The sequence below is a fragment of the Mesoplodon bidens genome, assembly GCF_964165515.1.
Source record: "Mesoplodon bidens genome assembly, chromosome: 1".
NCBI classification, from domain to species: Eukaryota; Metazoa; Chordata; class Mammalia; order Artiodactyla; family Ziphiidae; genus Mesoplodon; species Mesoplodon bidens.
Window position 1 is genome coordinate 26,929,659 of NC_138176.1, and position 23,145 is coordinate 26,952,803.

The 23,145-nt window shown below is 34.7% G+C and overlaps 1 protein-coding gene across 4 annotated transcripts in view; it reads left to right on the top strand.

Annotated features, from left to right (window-relative positions):
- NT5C2 (5'-nucleotidase, cytosolic II) overlaps positions 1-23,145 on the top strand; it is a 105,087-nt gene that overhangs the window by 47,098 nt on the left and 34,844 nt on the right. For 2 of the 4 annotated variants that reach the window (XM_081228511.1, XM_081228512.1), the window contains exon 3: positions 13,426-13,499. In XM_081228511.1, the coding sequence (XP_081084637.1) occupies positions 13,426-13,499 (74 nt within the window). Of the gene's footprint in view, positions 1-918; positions 1,267-12,129; positions 12,192-13,425; positions 13,500-23,145 lie in introns of those variants that run through there. The other 2 variants (XM_081228513.1, XM_081228514.1) reach the window with 2 other exon arrangements.

Sequence of the window (23,145 nt, forward strand, 5' to 3'; positions counted from 1 at the left end):
TCTTCTATAGATGAAAAATCTCAGGCTTAGGTTAATTAAGTTATTCAGCCAGAAAGCTGAATTCAAACCTAGTTGCTCTGGTGCTCGTTCTGTTTCCATTACACCATACTGTTTTTCTAAATACACTGAAAATAATTTCAGTTTGAATTTATAGTATTTAGTAGTGCTTTTAGTTACTTAGTGACTATTTAAACATTTTAGTAACTAATAGAAACCTTTATAGTAAGATATTTAGATACTATTTAAAGATAAAGTTTTTTAAAGTTAAATTTTAAATTCAACTAGTATTTCTTTAAGGTATATATATTTTATTTTTAATTTGAATCATCAATAGATGGATTTATTTGCCATACCAGTGTTCTTAGACTTTGGCACACTTGTTTATTTCTTCCCATGTTGCATAATCCCTATGCATTATATTGCTCAGGAGGCAGGAATGTTGCAGATGTTTTTCTTTCGAACTTCAGCTTGCTCTAAGATTTGGAATTAACTTTTAGAATGTTCTGGGTATATCCCCCACATGCCAAAGACCTGTAAATTTCTTTTCACATGGGCTGAAATTTTCAGATGTTTGGGTAAAATATATGTGAACACAGATGTTTTCCTTAAAAGCAGTTAATGGTCAGAAAAAAGACCACAGTGTGGAAATACTTCAGGTTCCTCCTGTAATATGATCGGCACATAAATACTTCCTTCTCTTGTAGTTCACATTGTTCATTTTCTAAGGGGAGGAAATAACTAAACTGATAATTAAAACATAGTATTATGTATTATGTTGGTTTTTTGTTTGTTTGTTTGTTTTTTTCTCCCAGAGTAAACTAAATGATTTGGACTGACTAGGGCTGCTCCGGTCTGTGAAACTCACATTGTTTGCGTACTGTTGGCGGGCCTCATTAGGGGGTAAATTTGCTTTTTCTGTGTGTTTGCCAGTAACGATTCCTGTCTCTTACGGGAACTTACCATTTGGATTGTCTCCTTCCTAAACTGGCCAGTCTTACACAGTTCAGACCATTAGTTATTTTTCCTGCTCTCCAATTTTTTCCTATTATTATTTGGTTTTCAAGTATTTAAAGCTGAGGATATTGGTCTCTGAGATATTGCCTGGTTAGGGTTCGGCATCATGCCCAAATTTGTTGGGCCTCTCAGGGCCTGAGTTCTCTGTGCTTTAACAAATGAGCTACAGTTCTCTAGAGATCAGTGAAGCTTGTTTGTTGATCCTGTATTCTCTTCCAGAGGAAGTAGATCTTTGAGAATGTCTAAGGAAGGGTAAGTGAGTTTATTATTCTTTTCTCCTCATTTTTCTCAGTGAAGAGATGTTCTAGTCATCTGAGTGAACTGGGAGATTAATAAGCAGTGCTACCAGTCTGAGAGTGGAGATGGGGGGGTGAGAGATTGAAAGAAATTCAGCTGAAAGTTTACATTGTTAGTGTTTCACATGTAATCTGCTGTAAAGTTACTCTTGCTATTTTGAACGACTGCATTGAGGATGGATGATCTTAATAGAAATTTAGTGAAATATAAGCACCCTGTTTACCCTGTGGTAAACTCATTTTGTTTTTCAGTAGAAAGTGTTTATGAAGATTGGAAGCAAGCAGTAGTATCTTACCAAAGAATTTTACATAGAAATAAGTGAAGTTTAAAAATTCAAATGCATTTTTAAATAATTTGTACCTTTAGAAAATGGTGTGAAAGATTGAAAAGCAGCCAGTGATATTGTTTTCTTTCTGGGCAGTGTAGACAAAAAATAATTTCAAGTGGAATCCCCTATTCCTCTGTATTTTGCAATATAAAATAGTTCTGTGTTAGGTTTTTTTATTGTCTTTATATTATTTTCTCTTATGTTTCAGAGTCTGAATTATTATTGATATTCTTTTTGTGACCACTATAATAGGTGACATGTCAGTTAATAGCTGCATACTGTTAATTATCTTATTTCTAGCCTTCAAGCATAACTAGACCTGGTTAATTTTAGAGAGACATTCCCTTTGATCACATAGGACATAGATTCCCTCAAAAATAAGTCTTTAAAAATACAGTGCAATTAAAATTTTTATTTTCTTGAAGCTCTTAATTTTTTTCTAATAGAAAATTTGAAATAGTTTCATAGCCTTGTGTTTAAAATTTAATCTAATCATGTATTGATTATGAGCAGAATAAAATTGGCCCATTTTACTGCTATTTTAAAACCTCATTATTGAGTAAAGAGAACAGCCATGGGTATAAATAATTCTGTATTATTTTTAGACCTCTCATGACATCACTAGAATTTTAAGGTTTCTTTAAATGTGAACATTATGAGAGGACTGCCTCTTCAGGTTTGTATGTTTTCTTTCCTTCCAGCACTGGCTACAAATTTGCAGTTTTTGTTAAACAATTTTTATGATAAATAGTATCATGGATGCTGGTAATATTTGTCAGGCTCGTACAAGTGGTTGTTTATAAAGCTGGTTTATAAATTTAAGAAGAACTATATTTCTAGATGCAGTCAAAATTAGTACTTCTTTCTCCCCTATGGTAAAGCATATGCTAGAATTGGTTAGTTAGAAAGGGCTCTGTATAAGTCAGAGGACACCATCAGGCCTGAGATATTCTTTTAGATTTATTTCTAGGGGCCCATGGGGTAGTTCTTGTACTGCCTGAATAGGTAATGAACAAGTGCATTTGAAATGCATGGATCATATATATGAAATGAGTTAGCTTTTATTTTCTTTTGCTACCTTTAGAAATAAGTGGATAAATCTTCTACTTTGGGATGAAAAGAATTCTTATGTTCAGAATTTTGGTATGTGTGATATTTTGATATCTATAAAATATTTCCCTAATATTAATGGGAAAGGATTGTTAGTAGAGTTAAATCATCAAAAATTATACTTGAGCCTTATGTAAACCTATAGTAATCAAGATAGTGTGGTATTAGTGTAAGGATAGATATATATAGATCATGAAACCTAATAGGGAATTTATAGACCCACACATATATAGTCAATTGATTTTCAGTAATGAGGCTATGGTAATTCAATGGCAAAAGGTTAGTCTTTGTAACAGATGTGCTGAAACAACTAAACATTCATATAGAAAAAAATGAACCTCAACCTTTGCCTCAACCATATATAAAAAATAACACAAAAAGGATCATAGCCCTAAATATAAAAGTTAAAAGTAAAGTGTAGGTGAAAATGTTTGTGAATTAGGTAAAGACTTCTCAGAAAAAATACATAAAAAAATAAAAACATGGAAGACAAAATTGATAAATTGAGCTTCATCAAAATTTTTTTAAAACCCTCTGCTTTTTTTTTTTTTTTTTTTTTTGTGGTACGCAGGCCTCTCACTGTTGTGGCCTCTCCCGTTGCGAAGCACAGGCTCTGGATGCGCAGGCTCAGCGGCCATGGCTCACGGGCCCAGCCGCTCCACGGCATGTGGGATCTTCCCGGACCAGGGCACGAACCCGTGTCCCCTGCATCAGCAGGCGGACTCTCAACCACTGCGCCACCAGAGAAGCCCAAACCCTCTGCTTTTTGAAAGACAACGTTAGGAAAATGAAAGGGCAAGCCACAGACTGGGAGAAAATATTCTCAATACATATGTATCTGATAGAGGACTTATTTTATCCAAAATATATGAAGAATTCTTATAACACAATAATGAGACAAACAACACAGTTTATAAATGGTTCTTCACACAAAAAGACATGGCCAATAAGCACTTGAAAAGATGCTCCACATTATTAGTCATTAGGGAAATACAAATTAAAACTACAGTGATACATCACTGCAGACCCACTAGAATGACTAAAATTAAAAACACTGACAACGTGGAGCGACTGGAATTCTCACGCATTTTGCATGAGAATGCAAAATAAAAATACATTTTGGCAATGTCTTTTAAAGTTAAACATATACTTACTAATGAACTAATGAGTCCACTTCTAGGTATTTACTCCAGGAGAAATGAAAGCGTATACCCACGCAGATTTGTACATGAGTGTTCATAGCATCATTATTTATAATAGCCAAAAACTGGGAACAACTCAAAGTATGCATTAACTGAATGGGTAAACAAATTGTGGTATATCCATGCAATGGAATACTACTCAGGAATAAAAGAACTGATTTTTTAAAAACAAATTTATTTATTTATTTATTCATTCATTCATTTATTTTTGTCTGTCTTGGGTCTTTGCTGCTGCGCACGGGCTCTCTGCAGTTGTGGAGAGCGGGGGCCACTCTTTGCTGCGGTGTGTGGGCCTCTCATTGTAGTGGCTTCTCTTGTTGTGGAGCACGGGCTCCAGGCACGCGGGCCGGAGCAGTCATGGCTCACAGGCTTAACAGTTGTGGCCCGTGGGCTCCAGAGCGCAGGCTCAGCAGCTGTGGTGTGCATGGGCCGAGCTGCTCCGCGGCACGCGGGATCCCCCCAGACCAGGGCTCGAATCCGTGTCCCCTGCATTGGCAGGTGGACTCCCAACCACTGTGCCACCAGGGAAGTCAGAGCTAATTTTTGATACATCTAACAACATGAATGAGCCTCAGAAGTATTGTGCTAAGAAAAATGACCAGACACAGACTACACGGTGTTTGATTCCATTTATCTGAAAGTTCTAGTGACAGAAAGCATAGATCAATGGTAGTCTGGGGCCGTGGGTTGGGGAGGGTATTGCAGAAGGACATGAGGGAATATTTTGGGTTGATTGGGGTAGTTGTTACATGAGTGTATACAATTGCCAAAACTCACCAAACTTCGCACTTAAAATGGGTAAATTTCACTTTAAGTAAATTATACCTCAATAAAGTATATACCTCAACTTGTTTATTTAAAATTCTGTAAATAGTTATTGTTTATGTATATTCAGGGGAATATATTTGGGAAGATACAGGTGCTCTAGGATGTGTAATGCAAGGAAAAATGCATTCTCCTTTCAGTGTCATGATTGAACTCTACTCTTCTAAAGCTGTTAGAAAGCCTTTTATTACTAGAGCTATTGTCCTTTAGATGAGAGACCAGAATCAGTTTTGGCATTTGCTTTTATTTTAAATTCTAGATTTTGACCTCTCTTTTCCATTATAGGTACAGTCAGTATACTTGTTAATTTGGTCTAATGATAACATGGATAAACATATTTTCTTCTCTAATTTTTATCCCACAGAATTCAACCTTAATATTTTGCTGCATTTTATAAATTATCTTCTACACACTGGTTTTTACTTTTAAAAATTGGGGAGAAAAAGTAAAAAAGAATTTAGGGGGAAATAGAAAAAAAGATTGGAAAAACCTGTTTTTAATTCAACTGAGATTTTAGAACAGTAAATTTGTTTTCAGAAGTACTGACATTGTTTCTGGTTTCTCCCTTAATTTATGTATCCTTTATTTGTTAGTCCTCTTTTTTTATTCCCCACCATTCTGCTCTCATTACTGCAGTTTCTTCATTTGAGATTGAAGGTGAAGGGAATTTTAATGTCTGTTTCTTAAAGAGAATCTCCTTAAAGTATGCTTTGAAGTCTTTGGGGGAAAGATAGCATGATCACTACTCTTAGTCTTTTATCGCTTTTAAGATACACATTTTTTTTTCACATTTAGACATCTCTGAATTTGGGCTACATCCACCTAGAATTAAGTTGAGTTCTTCTAGAAAGGGTTTCATTTCTCTCAGTCACTTAGGGGCAATATTAACCACCCTAGTAGTGTAAATGCAGACCACAAACCTACCTGACTTAATTGTTCAAATTCTCAGGGGGAGGATTTTCCCCTTCCTTGGACTCACTGTCAAGGCTGAGATGTACAAATGTCCTTATATGCTTTTTCTTTGTTGCAGATTTATTTCTCCTTTTTCCTTGTATTATGGGTATTGCCCTTTGATAATCCTAGCTTTGTGAGGTTGACTTTTCTTGGGCATCCCTCCCACCCACCCCCCCCTTGCCCTTTGCTAGTGACATATAACATGGGTGAGTTTTACAATTGATGGCATCCTAAATTTTAATCATCTTTAATTTTGTTCTGTGCATGCCTCTACATTCTCTTCTTTTTACTGGAACTTATTTATACTGAGTATTTGAGAAAAATTAATATTATAATTAATTCACATATTATTTTAGAAATGATAATATGCTTGTTCAGACTTTCAAAGTACAGGGTACTATTCTCATGGTATAATCTGATAAACAAAATGTATCACCCCTGAGGATGATCCTCAGAGAAAATATTCAGACAAATTAGTAAGAAGTTACTGGTTGCAAATTTATGAAGACAAAAACTTACGCTTAAATGACTTTTGTTTTTATAATCTAGTCTAAATTTTCTTGTTGTGTCTGTATATCCATGGTATTTAAACTTTGAATTTTTAAGAATCCATTTCATAAATTAGAAAGTTTTTATTTTTTTTAATTTATTTATTTATTTATTTATTTTTGGCTGTGTTGGGTCTTCGTTTCTGTGCGAGGGCTTTCTCTAGTTGTGGCAAGCGGGGGCCACTCTTCACTGCGGTGCGTGGGCCTCTCACTATCGCGGCCTCTCTTGTTGCGGAGCACAGGCTCCAGACGCGCAGGCTCAGTAGTTGTGGCTTACGGGCCTAGTTGCTCCGCGGCATGTGGAATCTTCCCAGACCAGAGCTCGAACCCGTATCCCCTGCATTGGCAGGCAGATTCTCAACCACTGCGCCACTAGGGAAGCCCCCTTTTTCTTTTTTTAATCACTAGCATTCTTTTACTGAAGAATGGAGACATAAAGGCAGAATGAGGTCTTGCCATTATGTTTTTTAAAAGAATAGCTTTATTGAGATATAGTTCACATACCATTCAGTTCACCCTTTAAAGAGTACAATTCAGTGGTTTTAGTATATTCACAAGAGTTGTGCAGCCAACAGCACTCTCTCATTTTAGAACATTTTTATTATCCCCCAAGGGAAACTCCCCATTCCCTCTCCCCAAGAGCCTCTGGCAGCCACTAATTGCTATTAAGGTTTTAGTTTAAATTTAATTTTTAGTTCTATTAAATACTGTGTCCGGTCTTTACCAGGCCCTATGCTAGTTTTTGGGAAGGCAATAAATCCTGACCTCAAAGTTTATAATCCAGTAAAGAATAAGAGAATTAAACACATACTTTATGTATGTGATAAAATATAGAAATAAATGATTTTGAGTATTCATACTGCTCACATGGATCACAACTTTATAGAATTTTAGTTGTTGGTGAAATTTCTTTCATTAACTAAAAAAGTGATCTGAGACCCAGAGGCACATCACTGTTACATAGTTCTCTGGCATGGCCAGAATAGTTTCTTAAAGAAATCACTTGAAATTGCTGGGTCTTGAAAAATAAGATAGAGATAACTGAGAAGGTCATTTCAGGTATGGGGAACAATATAAACAAAACCTCAGGGCACTTTTAGGAAATAACAAGTAGTTCATTTTGATTATTAGAGCAAATGGTGCATGATGTGGAGCAACATGAGATAAAACTGATTTTGGAAAGATCTCCATCTTTCCAAGGCTTTGAACTCCTTGAAGATATAAAAATTTGTAATATATTAGTCTGGTGGTAGGTAGTGAGGAATGTCTAAAAGTTATTAAGTAGGTGATTATAGAGCTGGGCATTAGGACAGTGCTTCTCCTGTATGTTAGAGGACCAGTTTTTTTTTTTAATTCTATTCTGTTTCAAATTGATACACTTATAATAAAAATGAATTACTAGAAAAATGAAAACATAAAATGTAAGTATACATTTTTTGTTACTGTGTTCAATAAACAAAATTTTTTTGTCGAATGAAAGTTTCTAAATACTTGCAATTTCTTGAATTACTAACAACACTTCACAAACCAGCATTAGTCTGTGGACCACACTTTGAGTAGCACTACTTCAAAGCAATTAATTTGGCATTAGTGTGCAGGCACAGCAATTGGGAGATGATTGCTGGAGAGTTAATGAGGACCTGGACAAATTGTTAGTAGTTTAAGCTGAATGGAAGATCTGGATTAGAGACATTTGGAAATTTAAATGAAGGCAAGTGAGATGATATGGATTTGAGGGAGAGGAAAGAATCAATAGATGTTAACTGGATTTTAGGCTTGAGGGGAAAATGAGAGTGCCATAGCAGAAATAGAAACTAGTTGGGGAGAAAAGATACTAAATTAGGTTTTCAACAAAAATTCACATTATAGCATTTTTCTGTTAATTAACACACACACGCACCCGCACCATTTGGTTGGTAATCTAAATTTGGCAGTCTCCAAAAAGCATTGTAACTTTTTCTTTTCTTTGATTGTAACAAACTTTGAGTAATATAATTACACAAACCCATAACCAAAACATGCCTAGGAAGATTTTTTACTTGTATCCTTATTCTCATTTATTGTTTCAGTAACTGTTATTGGGCCTTTGGCCAGGAACTTGTGACTCTTAGGCAGGGGGAGGAGCTAGGGATAAAGTTCACCAGTGCCAAAGAAATTCTATTCCAAATGGATTTGTGTGGAGCAACAGTGATATCCAATGACAAGTTAAATTAAACACAGAGGTGTTTTCTCCAACACTGTCTCAGAAGATACATGCTGTTGAGGGGGCCTGGTTCAGACTGAAACAGTCTTTTTGAAGTAAGGTTAAAGTCACACACAAAGAATTATACTAGGGTCTTGAAGAAGAATTTTGTTATGTGACTTCAAGAACTAGTTGACTCTGATAGTTGCACACTTTGCAGAACGGCAACCAGTGACAGATGAGGTAATACTGCTTTGAATTATGAGTTAAATCTCAAAACCATTAACAGTTTGCTATTTACAAAATTCCAAATTTAGTAAATTGCATGTTCATGTTCCTTAAGTGTAAGAATACTAGATCCCTGTTCTTAAAGCACATTATATTAATAGTCCTGTTTCTTTTGATTAATATCTATATTTATTTGGATAGCATTTCTTTAAGTTTTATGCCTTACTGCAGTGTTATATGATAGTAAAAACTGTTGCATTTGTCTTTGTGTTGAATTCTGTGCCTGGTTTTATAGTGTTTCTGGGTCTGTCTCCTAAAGATTGTGTCTCTTGTTTTAATGCTCAAGTCTATATCTTGCAAATGACTTAGTATGTAGGAATTTCTGGCTGATAATTGCATTTCAAGGTTGGATGCTTAGTTCAGTCATGCTTTCTAGGGTGGCAACTTTGTGCTTTATTTAAAGCAAGCTTCGGAAAGTTAGTTTCACAAATATATTCAGGCTCTTGAAGATAGAAGTGGAGTATGTTCCACTGGTTAATAATTTAGAAAAGTGACACAAGTTGACTGGCATTGACAAAGATACAGTCAGGGTCCTGGGACCAATAGAAATTTTTGGATTCCCCAAGCAGATAGAATATTTTCATTTTAAATGTGTGGTGGAACAGTGAGCCAGTCTTTTAATTGACATAGTACCTAACACTTTCTTTTATTATAATAGTAAAGAATAGTTATTAGTTTGAGGCCAAGAGATCAGTTTCTCTTTAAGACTATGTTCTGGAGATGTGGTATTTCTGGCTCAAGGCTGCCTCTCTGCTGAAGTCAGTGCATACTTTCAGCATTTGCATGTTTATTATCTTTGTAAATCATAGCATATATATTATTACAGTTCTCTATAATGCAGCTGTTCCATTTTGTCATCATAGCTTTGCTTATGCACTTTAGATATTCATGTACGAATTAGATTTAATTCCCTATTGCCCCCATCTCCCATGTTGTAGCATAAATTAGGGAAAGAAAAGGAGAGATGAGAATATATGTGAGGTTTTTCTTTTTGTTTCATAGTAGGAATAAATTAGACGGGGAGACAGGAGTGATTGTTTCTTTTTTAAATTCAGGAGTTGCTCCTGTGGGTGAGGGTACTTATTTTAAATGAAAATGAAAAGATAAAGCTTATTTGGTTTCATAGAAAAATGTGTTATTTTCTCATTTTAGACATCTAGAAAGTCTTTGCTAGTTTTAGCTACTCCCTAAAGGACAGCTTCTAGGATATATGTCATAAAATGGTACTTGCTTTGTAATAAGCATTCAACAAATCTGTTGATTGAATCAAGTGACCAGTTAGTCAACAAGGAAAGAGTGTGATTTGATGGATATTTAGCAACGATTATTTTCACAGAAAAAACAGATTTTCTTATTCCTGATATATATCATTCCCAGAGTTTCTCTGGATAATACCTAAGGTACATTATGATCTCTATATCCTTAAAAAATATGAAAAGGAATATAGGCTTAACCTCCCTTCTGGACGAGAAAGAAACGGGTAAACTCTCTAGCTGGGTCTGTTGATAGTTTCTTTCTACCTTAATCAGTGATTGAGTGATACTAGCAAAGTATCTTTTTTTCCTGTGATTTTAGCTGTGCCTAAAACCAGCTTGCATCATTCTTCTATCAGAATCAAAGCTGTTTCTTTTATTATGTGGCTCCACATACATCTCTCCTGGATAGAAGAATCTTCCCAGTCTGTTCCTGCCTCAATTCCCATAGAATATTTTAGGCATGTCAGCTGTTTGGGCTCTGATCAAGGATTTGATCCAGTTGGCCCCCTAGCCTGAATTGAGAGAGTGTTTGAAAAGCCTGAGCTTCAGTGTGTTTCCAGAGTTAAAACCATTACTCGGTGTCTTTTCCCTCTCTTGTGCCTTCATAAGGATTTATATAACTGGAAAAAGGTGATAATAAAGTAGATGCTCCAATCAGTAGAAATAGAGTGAAGTTTGATGAAGTGGTAGAAGGGTCATGGTGATATAGTTGGAGTTTGGGTTTGTTTTTTTTTTTTTTTTAAATTTGGGTAGGTGTCATTTATCCTCTAGTTCCCTGTATCTTTCAGTTATTCCCTACTCTTCCCCTCCCATCCATTATTAACCTAATCAAAGTAAATGTTGATTTTACAGAATACCAGGTTTTCTTAGGGAAAGAAAGTGTAGATGTTTTATATAACATCTCTCTCAGGAACTAAGAGTTTTATAAAGCTAATCTAGTGTTCATAGTGCACTATGAGATAAGTAATGATTTTCATATTTTTTAGAAGATAACATTTCTGAATTCAAGGACCTATTGATTTTTAAGTCCCCTATTAAAATATTTTTGTTGCTGTTGTTGGGGGTAGGAGTTTATTAATTAATTAATTTATGCTGTGTTGGGTCTTCGTTTCTGTGCAAGGGCTTTCTCTAGTTGTGGCAAGTGAGGGCCACTCTTTTTTTTTTTTTTTTTTTTGCGGTATGCAGGCCTCTCACTGTTGTGGCCTCTCCCGTTGCGGAGCACAGGCTCCGGACGCGCAGGCTCAGTGGCCATGGCTCACGGGCCCAGCCGCTCCGCGGCATGTGGGATCTTCCCGGACCGGGGCACGAACACGTGTCCCCTGCATCAGCAGGCGGACTCTTAACCACTACGCCACCAGGGCAGCCCCAGGGGCCACTCTTGATCGCGGTGCGCGGGCCTCTCACTATCGCGGCCTCTCTTGTTGCGGAGTACAGGCTCCAGACGCGCAGGCTCAGTAGTTGTGGCTCACGAGCCTAGTAGCTCCGCGGCATGTGGGATCCTCCCAGACCAGGGCTCGAACCCGTGTCCCCTGCATTAGCAGGCAGATTCTCAACCACTGCGCCACCAGGGAAGCCCTATTAAAATATTTTTAAGCAAATATTTGATTATTTGTCTGCATTTAAAATTGGTGCATATCAGGGAACTCTGCTCAGTGTTATGTGGCAGCCTGGATGGGAGGGGAGTGTGGGGGAGAATGGATACATGCATATGTATGGCTGAGTCCCTTTGCTGTGCATCTGAAACTATCACAACATCGTCAACTGCCTATACTCGAATATAAAATAAAAAGTTAAAAAAATAATAAAATAAAATTGGTGCATACATTCTGAGATGAGAGGAAAAGTTTTCTATTAAAGTTTATAACAGTAATATTTGAGTTGGTGAAGAGTTTTTTTAAAAAGTCATTATCTAGATTAGTGGTTTCCAAACTCTTGAGTATTTCACAGTTAAAATATGGAGCATTCATCCCTGTGTGTGCTTATTTATAAATTATTTATACTACTATTCTTACTTGTATGTAGTAGAAAACATACACAAATTAGATATTTTAAAATGATGAGATAAATTTGAATAGAAGCTGTAATATTTTCTTCTGTATCCCAGTGGAGTCTTCTGTATCCGCAGGTGCAGTCACTCCTCTTTGGAGACTACTGACCTATATTGTTAATGCGGGAAGCCCAGCCCAGGTATCTTTATTTCTACCAAGTTTCCTGGGTGATTTGTAGCATTCTCATTTCTCATAGCTACTTATGAAATGAAGGCAAAGAAGAGGTTTGGTAATAAGAGGATAAACCATTCAGTAATTTTGGCCACCATACTTTGGGATCAGATGGAGGGGGTATCCTTATTTTCAGAGATGATTAAAACTTACCGCAAAGCACCATCATGGTGATGATCCACCATACTAATATGTTTAGTTTTCTCTGTGTCTTCATAGCGATCTTTCTGAAATTTGAATCTGATTATTTCATTTCATCAAAATCTGATAATTTGTTCTTGCCTGCAGGATAAAGTCCCAACTCTCTAATGTGACATACAAAGTCTTCATTAATTGGACCCTTGCTGTCCTTTTTTACCTTCATAACCTTTGTTGCCTCTTTCCCTTCTCCTCTGGAAAACTTCGGTTTGCAAAAACAAACAAAAGTAAAACCAAAGAAAACCCAGCTCCAGCCTCAGTAAATGTTTTTTGTTCATTACAAACCCTGTCTTTCCTTTGTCATTCTGTCTGGAATGCCCTTCTTGCTTTGTCCTACTGGAAGGAAGACTTCTACTAATTGTTAAAATCAGCTCAGACATCTCATCTGGTCTCTAAACAACTTGTTTTCTCTCCTGCATGTTATTTTATAGCATTTATTGAATTGCTATAATTATTTGCTTGTAAGTCTCTCTCCTGCTATGCTGAATTCCTCAAGGTTAGAGATTGTAAGTTAAAATATAAGTTCCATGAGGGCAGGTACCCTTTAGTTCTCTGCCGTATCACAGGATCTGGCATATAGTAGGCATTCAGTAAGTATTTGTCACATGAATCTGTTTATATTTGCGTCTTTAGTGTCTGGCATATGGTAGGCTTTAAATGAACCTCTGTTTATTAAATAAACTATAAATGAATGAGTGAATGAATTATAAAATCTCAGAAATAAGCTTATATTATGGGGTCTGACTTAGAAAAGGGGAGTTGATTCTCTGAAAACTTGAATACATGGCATCACTAAAATCAAGACATAATAAGGAAATTTATGTATTTTTGTATAATATCTGATGTCACTTATGGTATAAGGAGGACTTGAATAATTTATATTTTGAATCTTCATATTGGTATTTAAATGAATTCTAGAAAGATAGCCAAATAATTCCATTGAACTTAATTTTTTTTATTGTTTCAGTGTTAATTGAGATATCATTTTTTACTCCTTTCTTTAGGGTGTTTGTGAACCGAAGTTTAGCCATGGAAAAAATAAAGTGTTTCGGTTTTGATATGGATTATACACTTGCTGGTAAGTAGCACTTTCTGATTGCTTAAGAACTACTACTTTGGATATAACACAGTAGGCCATTCAATAAACACTTGTTGACGTAGTCATATATTTAGCTCAATCTCTTTCATTGAGATTTATGAATATTGAAATTACCAGATGTCCTTGAGATCTAGATTGTAGAGATAGGTAGAACAAGTGCTAAATTACTTTAGAGACCCTGGTAAGAAATGATATGATGAAATTATACATTAATGTGTATATTTGGGCACTTTGGGCTTTTACTCTATTAAGCTGTTCTTCAAGGATGGAATTTTGTATCTCTCTACCACCGGTAAACGTTTATCAGTTAAAATTTTTAATATTTTCTTAAGACAAATGAAAAATGTGTTGATTTTCTATTGAAGTGATTGCACATATACTATGTAAAGACTTTTTAAAAACTAGAGCTATTACTTTGTTCATTATCAAATAGACCTTAAACACCAGCACTCTGCTGTTTTCCCCTTCATATCTCTGAGATACATTTGAAATACTCAGTGTATTAGCCAATAGTTGCAGCATCTGTTCAGAACGTATGAAGTTTTTATTAAAATATTTGCAGTCTGACAAAAATGTCATTTAATTTAAGAAGGAGTAGGGATGAACAAGGATCAACTGTATAGCACAGGGAACTATATTCTATATTCAATATCTTGTAACCTGTAATGGAAAAGAATCTGAAAAAGAATTATATATATATATATAACTGAATCACTTTGCTGTACACCTGAAACTAACACAGCATTGTAAATCAACTAACTGTACTTCAGTTAAAAAAAAGCTAAAAAGAAAAGTAGGGATGAAGAACTGAGTTGAGCACATGTGCATATATGTATCTACATGCACATGTATACAACTGTGACACTCAGAAAAGAATCTTTCAGAAATTTTCTCTAAAAAATACTGTCTTTAAGTACACAAAAACATTAAGATGTATTAATTCACTTATGTTCAGAAACTTTATATAACATTATTAGAAGGTTTATATCATCTCAAATTAGACAAATCTCAATTTGATTTTCAATTTAGGCTACAAATATAAGTGAATAATATAAATGTACAAAAATGAACACATGTAGTTTATAGGTACTTGCCACATATATGTGGGTATGGTATTTTACCAAACAAGTTCTATATTGAAAATATGCACTGACTTGATTTGAATTTCTCTTTCTTCCCTCTATATTCTTTATTTGGTATTCTATTGCCTTAAAGCTGTTTTTTCAGCAGTTAGATTCTTTTATATTTTCCTAATTGGACACAGACACTTTTTAGGTATACTTGTCAGAAAGCAGTTAGAAGCGCTATACTTTCTCAATGTAGATCTTGCTGTCCAAATTGGGAGAAAATCTTGCATTCTCTCTCCTTTCTAGAATTCTACTCTCCAGGGAAAAGAATGGCAAGCTAGTTTGGTAGCTGAAAGGGATATTAACTAAAGCAGAAGTAGAAGTTAATGGGGCTGAAACGTGACAAACTTTTTTTCTTGGTTAGTAAGACAGTCTCACTGTATTGAAGTAGTTCAATTCAATAAGTATTTATTGGAAACCTGTAATGTGCCTGGCACATTTTGTTACTGAACATTGAGATAAATGTATATTCCCATAGAATAATTTAAAAAAGAATTCTCTTGTTTAACAAAAAAGTCACTGAATCTTAGTTTCTAAACTTTAAAGCTACCTTATGGTTTCTTCTTTTTATATGCTTTTTTTTGGTAATCCCACTTTATATTTTAATGCTTACTCTTAGTCTAGACACTAATATACTTTGCTTATATGTAACAATAATTATTAACATTTATTAAGTGCTTATTATATGCCAAGCCCTGTTCTAAGTGTTTTACATAGGTTATTTCATTTAATACGTAGATTATCTCATTCACATCACTTATTTAATATTTACAAAATCCTATGAGGCAGATACTACTATTATTGTCTTCATTTTACAGCAGATGCTGATTTTTTAAGGACTTTGTCTAAAAACATTTAGCTGTGATATAGCTGAACTACAATTCAAACTTAAGCATCGTGTTTATATATGTATATGATATATATGTATATAATAAATTTAAATTATTATTGTGAATATTGACAGTTTATAGTGAGGTATAATTTCAAAGTAATAAGCACCCCCCCAAGCAAACTGAGACTTAAGCACTCAAAAGGGCAAAGCTCTTTAAAGTAGCCCCCTTGAGAGACTATATATTCTTCCAACAGTTCTATGTTGGATGAAAAACATTGGTACTACCCTGTGGTATTGCCTTCACTTCATAAAGCATGTAGGAAAACAAGTTTATTGACTTCATACCTGTCACCTGTTTTCCAGAATGGTATTCATTAAATTTGTCTGTGAATAACTTTTGGTAATTTTAACAATCAAACTGCACCCTTGAAGTGCTAAGGACTTTTCATCAGAAAAATGTGCCATGAAGTAGAGAGACAAGACTAAAAGAAGTGTTTTTTGAAAGCTTCGATAGATATCCCTGAAATAAGTGTAATAGCCTCACAGGGTGAATTCATGGAAAGGGCCTGTATTCTTTCTGAAGACTTTTCTTAGACATTGACTTCTCTGTGCAATCCTGACACCTTGCTATATCATTCCCCAGAGCAATTTGTATGTCACTTGCAGCTTTTGTTCACTTGCATGCCTCCCCTTTGGCCTGTGAATTCCTCAAGGGTAAGGGCTTTCTTTTTCACATTTATATCCTTTGTGTTGCCTAAAGCCTGACATATAGTAGTTGCCCAGTAAATATTTATTGAGTGAACGATTTGGGTGCATAAGTTTTAATATATCAGTTTAAGAATCAATCATAGTATTTTAGTTTACCCAGTATAAAATATACACTAATAATTCAAGTTAAATACTTCCAAATATGAACTTATTTTTTAAATTTTTATAAACTGTATTGAGGAATAAGTTACATACAATAAAGTACATGCATTTTAAGTATATAGATTGAGTTTGATAAAATGTATACACAACCACTGCCACAATCAAGATGTAGAATTTTTCCATCACTCCAGAAAGTTCCCTCATTGCCTTTTTGAAGTTACTTCTCTCTCCGGCCCCACTCTTTGCCTCAGGGCTTTTTGTCACTACAGATTAATTTTACCTTTCCAGAATTTCATGTATATGGAATCATATTCTAATGTACTCTTGTTTCTGGCTTCTTTTGCTTAGCATAATTTTTTTCGTGATTTATTCATGTGTGTCTGTCAGTAGGCAGTAAATTCTTTTTTTACCCCTAACTTTTAAAACTTTTTATTTTCAAATATTTTTAGACCTATGGAAGAGCTGCAAAAATAAGAGTTTGCCTTTAGTCTCTCCTCATGGTAACATCTTACTTGACCATGGTTGACTGTAGTACAATTATAAAAACTAAGAAATTAACATTAGTACAGTACTGTTAATTGAACTACAGACTTTATTCAGTTTTTACACTAAAGTCCTTTATTCCAATCCAATATCCAAACCAGAATCTCACATTGCATCTAGTTGTCATATATCCTTTGTCTCTTCTGTGACACTTCCTACGTCTTTCATTGCTTTGACACTTTAAAGAGTACTGGTTAGGTATTTTTGTAGAATATTTCACAATTTGGGTTTGTCTGATATTTCTTCATGAATAGATTGAAGTATTATGCATATTTGGGAAGAATACCACAGAAGTGATGTGCCCTTCTTAGAGCATGATACCAGGGGTACATAATGTTGATGGGTCTTACTACTAGTGAAGTTAACCAGTCAAAATTATGAAATTCTCCTTTCTCTTTAAACTTTACTTTTTTTTTTGGAGGGGAGGCCAAGTAGTAGTCCTTTGTTTTTATACTGCAATTTGTTTAATCCATTTATCTGCTGATGAGCATTTGGGTTGTTTCCAGTTTGGGGCTATTGTGAGTAAAACTGTTAAGAACATTGGTGGTGTACAGTCTTTTTGTGGATGTATGTTTTTCTTTTTTTCCTGGGAGAATACTTAGGAGTGTAATTGCCAGCTTACGTTTACCTTGTAGGGAACTGACAAATGGTTTTTCAAAGTAGTGATACCGTTTTAAATTTCTACTCAGCAAACATGCGATTTCTAGTTGCTTCACTCCTTGTTTACACTTGACATTGTCAGTCCTTTGAATTTAGCCATTATAGTGAATATGTAGTGTTATTTCACTGTGATTTTACTTCGTATTTCTCTGTTAACTAGTGATGTTGAAAATCTTCATGTACTTATTGGCTATTTGTATTTCTTTTGTGAAGTGCCTATTCAAATGCGCATGGTTTAATTGGGTTGTTTGTCTTTTTATTTTCAAGCTATAGAAGTTCTTTATATATTCTGAATACTGGTCCTTTGTCAGATATATACCTTCTGAATATATTGACCAATATATGTTGGTATGTCTACTGACATTCTATTCCATTGGTCTAAGTGACTATCACATGGTCTTGATTGATTATTGTAGGTTTTATAGTTAGTCTTGAAGTCAGGTAGTGTTAAGTCCTCTAACTTTATTCTTTCCTCGAATTGTTTTGATATTCTAGGTCCTTCACATTACTGTATAAATTTTAGAATAAGCTTATCACTTTTTCAAAAAAGCCTGGTGGGATCTTGATTAGGATTGTCTTGATCCCTTGTTCCATTTGTGGAAAATTGACATCTTAACTACATAGAATCTTCCAGTCCATAAACATTAATACATCATTCCATTTACCTAATCTTCTTTCTTATCTTTTAGCAATTTTTTTGTGATTTTTGGTGTAAAGGTCTTATACATATTTTGTCACATTCATTTGTTAAGTATTTCATATTTTTATGTAGTTGTAAATGGTGTTTTAAATTTCATTTTCTATTTTTTTGTCATTTGCATTTGGAAATGCAGCTTATTTTTGTGTCCTGTGACTTGCTTAATTTGCTTATTATTCAATACTTCTAGGAGCTCTTTTGTAGATTCCTTAGAATTATCTACATATATGATCATATGGTCTGCAAATAATTTACTTTTTCCTTTCCAATCTGTATATATCTTATTAAAAAAATTTTGGCCTCATTGCACTGACTAAAACCATAATACCATGTTGAATAGAGGTGTTGAGAATTGACCTCCTTGGGTGTTCTTGATCTTAAGGAGAGAATGTTTAGTTTTTCACTATTAAGTATGATGTTGGTTGCAGGTTTTTTATAGATGATTTTTGTTAGGTTGAGGAAGTTCCCTTTTATTCTTAGTTTTCCGAGAGTTTTTTTTTTTTTTAACATGAATTGGTTGCTAAATTTCATCAAATATTTTTCTGCCTCAATTGAGATGATTATGTGGTTTTTCTTTTTTGGTCTGTTAAAAGGGTGAATGGCATTGATTGATTTCTGAATGTTAAACCAATTTTGCATTCCTGGAATAAATCCTTCTTGGTCATGTGCCTTTTTTTTTTTATTGGCAAATTTGATTTGCCAATATTTTGTTGAGGATTTTTGCATTCTGTTCATGAGGGGTATTAGTTGATAGTTTTCTTGTAATGTCTGTCTAATTTTGGTTTTAGGGTAATGCTGACCTCATATACTGAGTTGGAAACCATTTCGCTTTCCCTTTTTCTCTTCTTTTTTTTTTTGTTTGTTTGTATTTTGGCGGTGCCTCGCAGCTTGTGGGATTTTAGTTCCCCAACCAGGGATCGAACCTGGGCCCTCCTCAGTAAGAGCACAGAGTCCTAACCACTGGACTGCCAGGGAATTCCCCCATTTCATTTTCTTATTTTTGGAGAGCTTGGGTAGGATTGGTATTATTTTTTCCTTAAATATTTGATAGGAGTGAAACCATGTAGGCCTGGAGTTACCTTTTTGTGGGAAGGTTTCAAATTATACATTCAACTTTTAAACATAGATATAGGGTACGTTTCTATTTCTTCTTGGATTAATTTTGATAATTTGTGCCAATTCGTCTAAGTTTCAAATTTATTGGCATCAAATTATTCATAATATTTTTTATTATTCTTTTGATGTCTGTAGGATCTGTAGTAATGTTCCTATTTTCATTCCTGATATTGGTAATTTGTGCCTTTTTTTTTTCCTTCATCGGTCTAGCCAGAGGTTTATCTATGTTATCAGTCCTCCCCCAAAGAACCACCTTTTGGTTTCAGTGAGTACATGAGAATGAGGAAGATTTAAATTTTTTTTTTTAACTATTGTTAAAAAAAATTTTTTTTAACAGTAGTTTAAAAAAAAATGTAGTTACTTATAAAATTAATAAAGTATTATCCAGATATCCCAGACATCATTATCTTTATTTGGTTTATATTTTTTTATTAGGATCTAGGCATTAACCATTTTTATTTCTGATGAAAGTTTTTTTTTTTTTTTTTTTTTTTTGCGGTACGCGGGCCTCTCACTGTTGTGGCCTCTCCCGTTGCAGAGCACAGGCTCCGGATGAGCAGGCTCAGCGGCCATGGCTCATGGGCCCGGCCACTCTGCAGCATGTGGGATCTTCCTGGACCGGGGCATGAACCCGTGTCCCCCACATCAGCAGGTGGACTCTCAACCACTGCGCCACCAGGGAAGCCCTTGCTTCTGTATTCTAACTCTTAGCACCATTAACATTTTTTATCTTGTTGGCCTACTTTCTTGCTTCAGGTGTTACTGGAAAATGTTGATTCTTTGTGCAGAATGAAATGTGGCACAATGCACTTTCTTTCAGTTTTTTTCCCCCTGTATATTTTGACTTTAGAGTTCGGGGGATTAGGGAATTGGTTGTTTTAGCCTTTTTTTCCAGTATAATTTCAGTGTATATTAAGGGCTTAATAAATAGTAGCAGTTACAATAAATAGCTACCCTCTTGTATACTATTCCTAACTAGAGAAGACATTCAATAACCATTTGCTTTTTTTTATTGGGGGAAGGAACAAGCCAATAAATGTTCATTTTATATGAAATGAAATTATTAGATATGCTATAAAATTGCTATTAGCATAATCTATGAATTGCCTATTCTGGCAAACAACATTTTGAGTGATAGAGAGTTATCATTTACAGCATAGATGGATTACTAGTTTTCAGAGTTAGAATGTAGTGAAATTGATAGTAAGGCTAGGATTGATGCTTCTGAAGTGTCTGGATAGGACATCACATCTCAAATGGCAGTTATGTTTTGGAATGGTACATTCAGTGAGAGAGGGTGGTTATTGGCTCAGGGCCTACCTTATCACGCTGTAAACTTTGCCTAAATTTCTTCTCAGAAAACAGTTACATAGGTTTTCTCAAAGTTTCTTTTCCCCTGTTTACAATGTTTGAAATATACATGTCTTTTTCATAGAAAGTGTTGGGGTTGGGGTCTAATTGTGGAGACTTAAGCTATTTTCATAAGGAAACAGTTCTGTTTTTGGTCTAGAAAATGGCCACAGGAGACCTTCTTTGGGAGGAGGGGTGTCATGGTTTGGGTTAGCTCTGATTTTTCACCTTTAATTCATATTGATAGGTAAGAAAATTGGCTTTGAATAATCCTCATGTTCTTCATGTCAAATGTTGGGGTTGATAGAATTAGTGATGAATGATCATTTAAAACTTTGACTTGTCACTAATAAATAAGGAAGAAGATAATTGAGGCAAGAATACATACATGGACTCTAAGAATGTTAAGCTGTATGTATATAATTATTCCAAACTTGTAAATTTCCAAAAGTAAATTATATGGACCTTTGGTAGAATGAAGTTAAGTTGTGGTATTTTTTGTTTGTTTGTTTAGTTTATTAAAAGAGAAATTGATAGCCTTATATTAATTTTTAAAAATTTTATGATTTTGCTTACAGTTTGGTACATTTATTCCCCTGAATGAAGTGAATCACAGTGTTCAGTATCAAATCCATTCTGATGGGAACCTCATTATCTTCATCTGATCTGAATGTCAGCCTCATAGCCCAGACAGTTTTTTAGAGAAGATCCCTTTATCATCAGCTATCCCTATAATTAAAGCAAGCTATACATTTTTGCTTTTATTAGTTTATTTGCAGGATATCTATGTAAGATTGACATTTTTATATAAGATAAAAATTAAAACTCCCAAACAAAAAACTTTTGGACCTAAAATCAGTTTTAATCCTGAAATCTGCCTAGAGAATTAATGCCAGTATTGGTATTTATTTAGCTCCATCTCTGTAATACTGTAGATTAACACTTTATTTCCCTATTGGGATTATGTACGTTAATTATGGTCTAACCAGTTTTTCTACTAAGTACAGATTAGTTTATATATGAAAGTCAATGTTTAGAATCTAGGTCATACTTAGTCTTGTATATTAGCTTTGCCACTGACTAATGGTGGACTATGTTTTATATAAAAAGTACCTATTAGGCCTATTTATAATTCCTCTCTCACCCCAATTACTTTATCAACATTCTTTCCACATGATGTATATCAGAAACTGGTCCTTTGCATTTTTGGCTTCCTCTACAGATAAGTGTTTTTCTTTTCCCTTGGCTTCTCTTTCCCTTAATTAGACCTGTTGAGTGCTCTGGTTTCTTATTTTATTAAGTTGCCCTAGTGTAGGTCCTTTCTAGACCTCAGAATTTGTTTCTGGTCTTTTTCTGAGAGTGATCTTTAGCCTTTTTGTGCTTAAGTGGGACAGACAGATGGATCAGACTTGTAAGTGCATTCTCCAGGACAAATCAAGCCAAAAAAGATCTTGATAGTCAACCTAAGATTAGGTCTTTGGACTTGTCAGAGAGCAAGAAGGTTGTTTTTAACCCAGTTACTCCCTCTCCACAGAATGAAGGGACCAATCTATACTATTTGTGAATTTTGTTTCTTTGACTTTGTTTGCATAGAGGACTCCTAAAAATGTTATGTTGCTGAATTTGTTGTTACTAAGAGTGGACAGAAGAGTGAAAATAGAAAACAAAAGGAGGATTGGAGTTTTTAAGGTTTAGTGCTTGTTCATTTTTCAAGTGGCATATAGGCATAAAAAGACCTGTGGTTTCCATTACTCTTAGTATTCTGTAACTTAGTTTTATAATATTATACCCAGAAATTTATTGCTGAGGTTTTAAATGAGAAAATCTTTTGTGATGAAATGAGTGACATAATGTACTTACATCACCTCCTCACAGTTACAGATCATCACTTTCTGACAGACTGCTAATCTACAAAATGTGGTTTCTTTAACAAGCAAAATGCTAGTCAGTAGCTGTTAAGTGAGAGTAATCTGGGTATAAAAAAGTGATTTAAAAAAAAAGCCAGAATAACCCTCTTTCTGTTTTGAGGGATAAGTCCCATAACACTCTGAGTTTAGGCCCAGTCTTGTTTTTCATCTTTACCTTAGAGGCTATGTGGTTGGAGAAGAAGAAGAAACCTCAGAGTGTGATAGACTTGGGTTTGGATCCCAGCTCTACCTGTACTAGCTCTTGGCCACCAGGCCACCAGCATGTTACTTAGCCTCCCTGAATCTCAGTTCCTTCATTTAATCCAAAAAGAAGGAAAGAGTGAGTATAGGGATAAACTATTGGTACAAAGTTTGAATGGAATAATGTATATAAAATGATAAATGCAGTGAAAGTAGTTTTCTTGCTCTGACTGGTGATACCAAAATATTAATATACTGAACTTGAGCATAAAGGAAACTCTAAGGAGAAAAGTGACAATATTAAACTCATTTGTACTCCTAT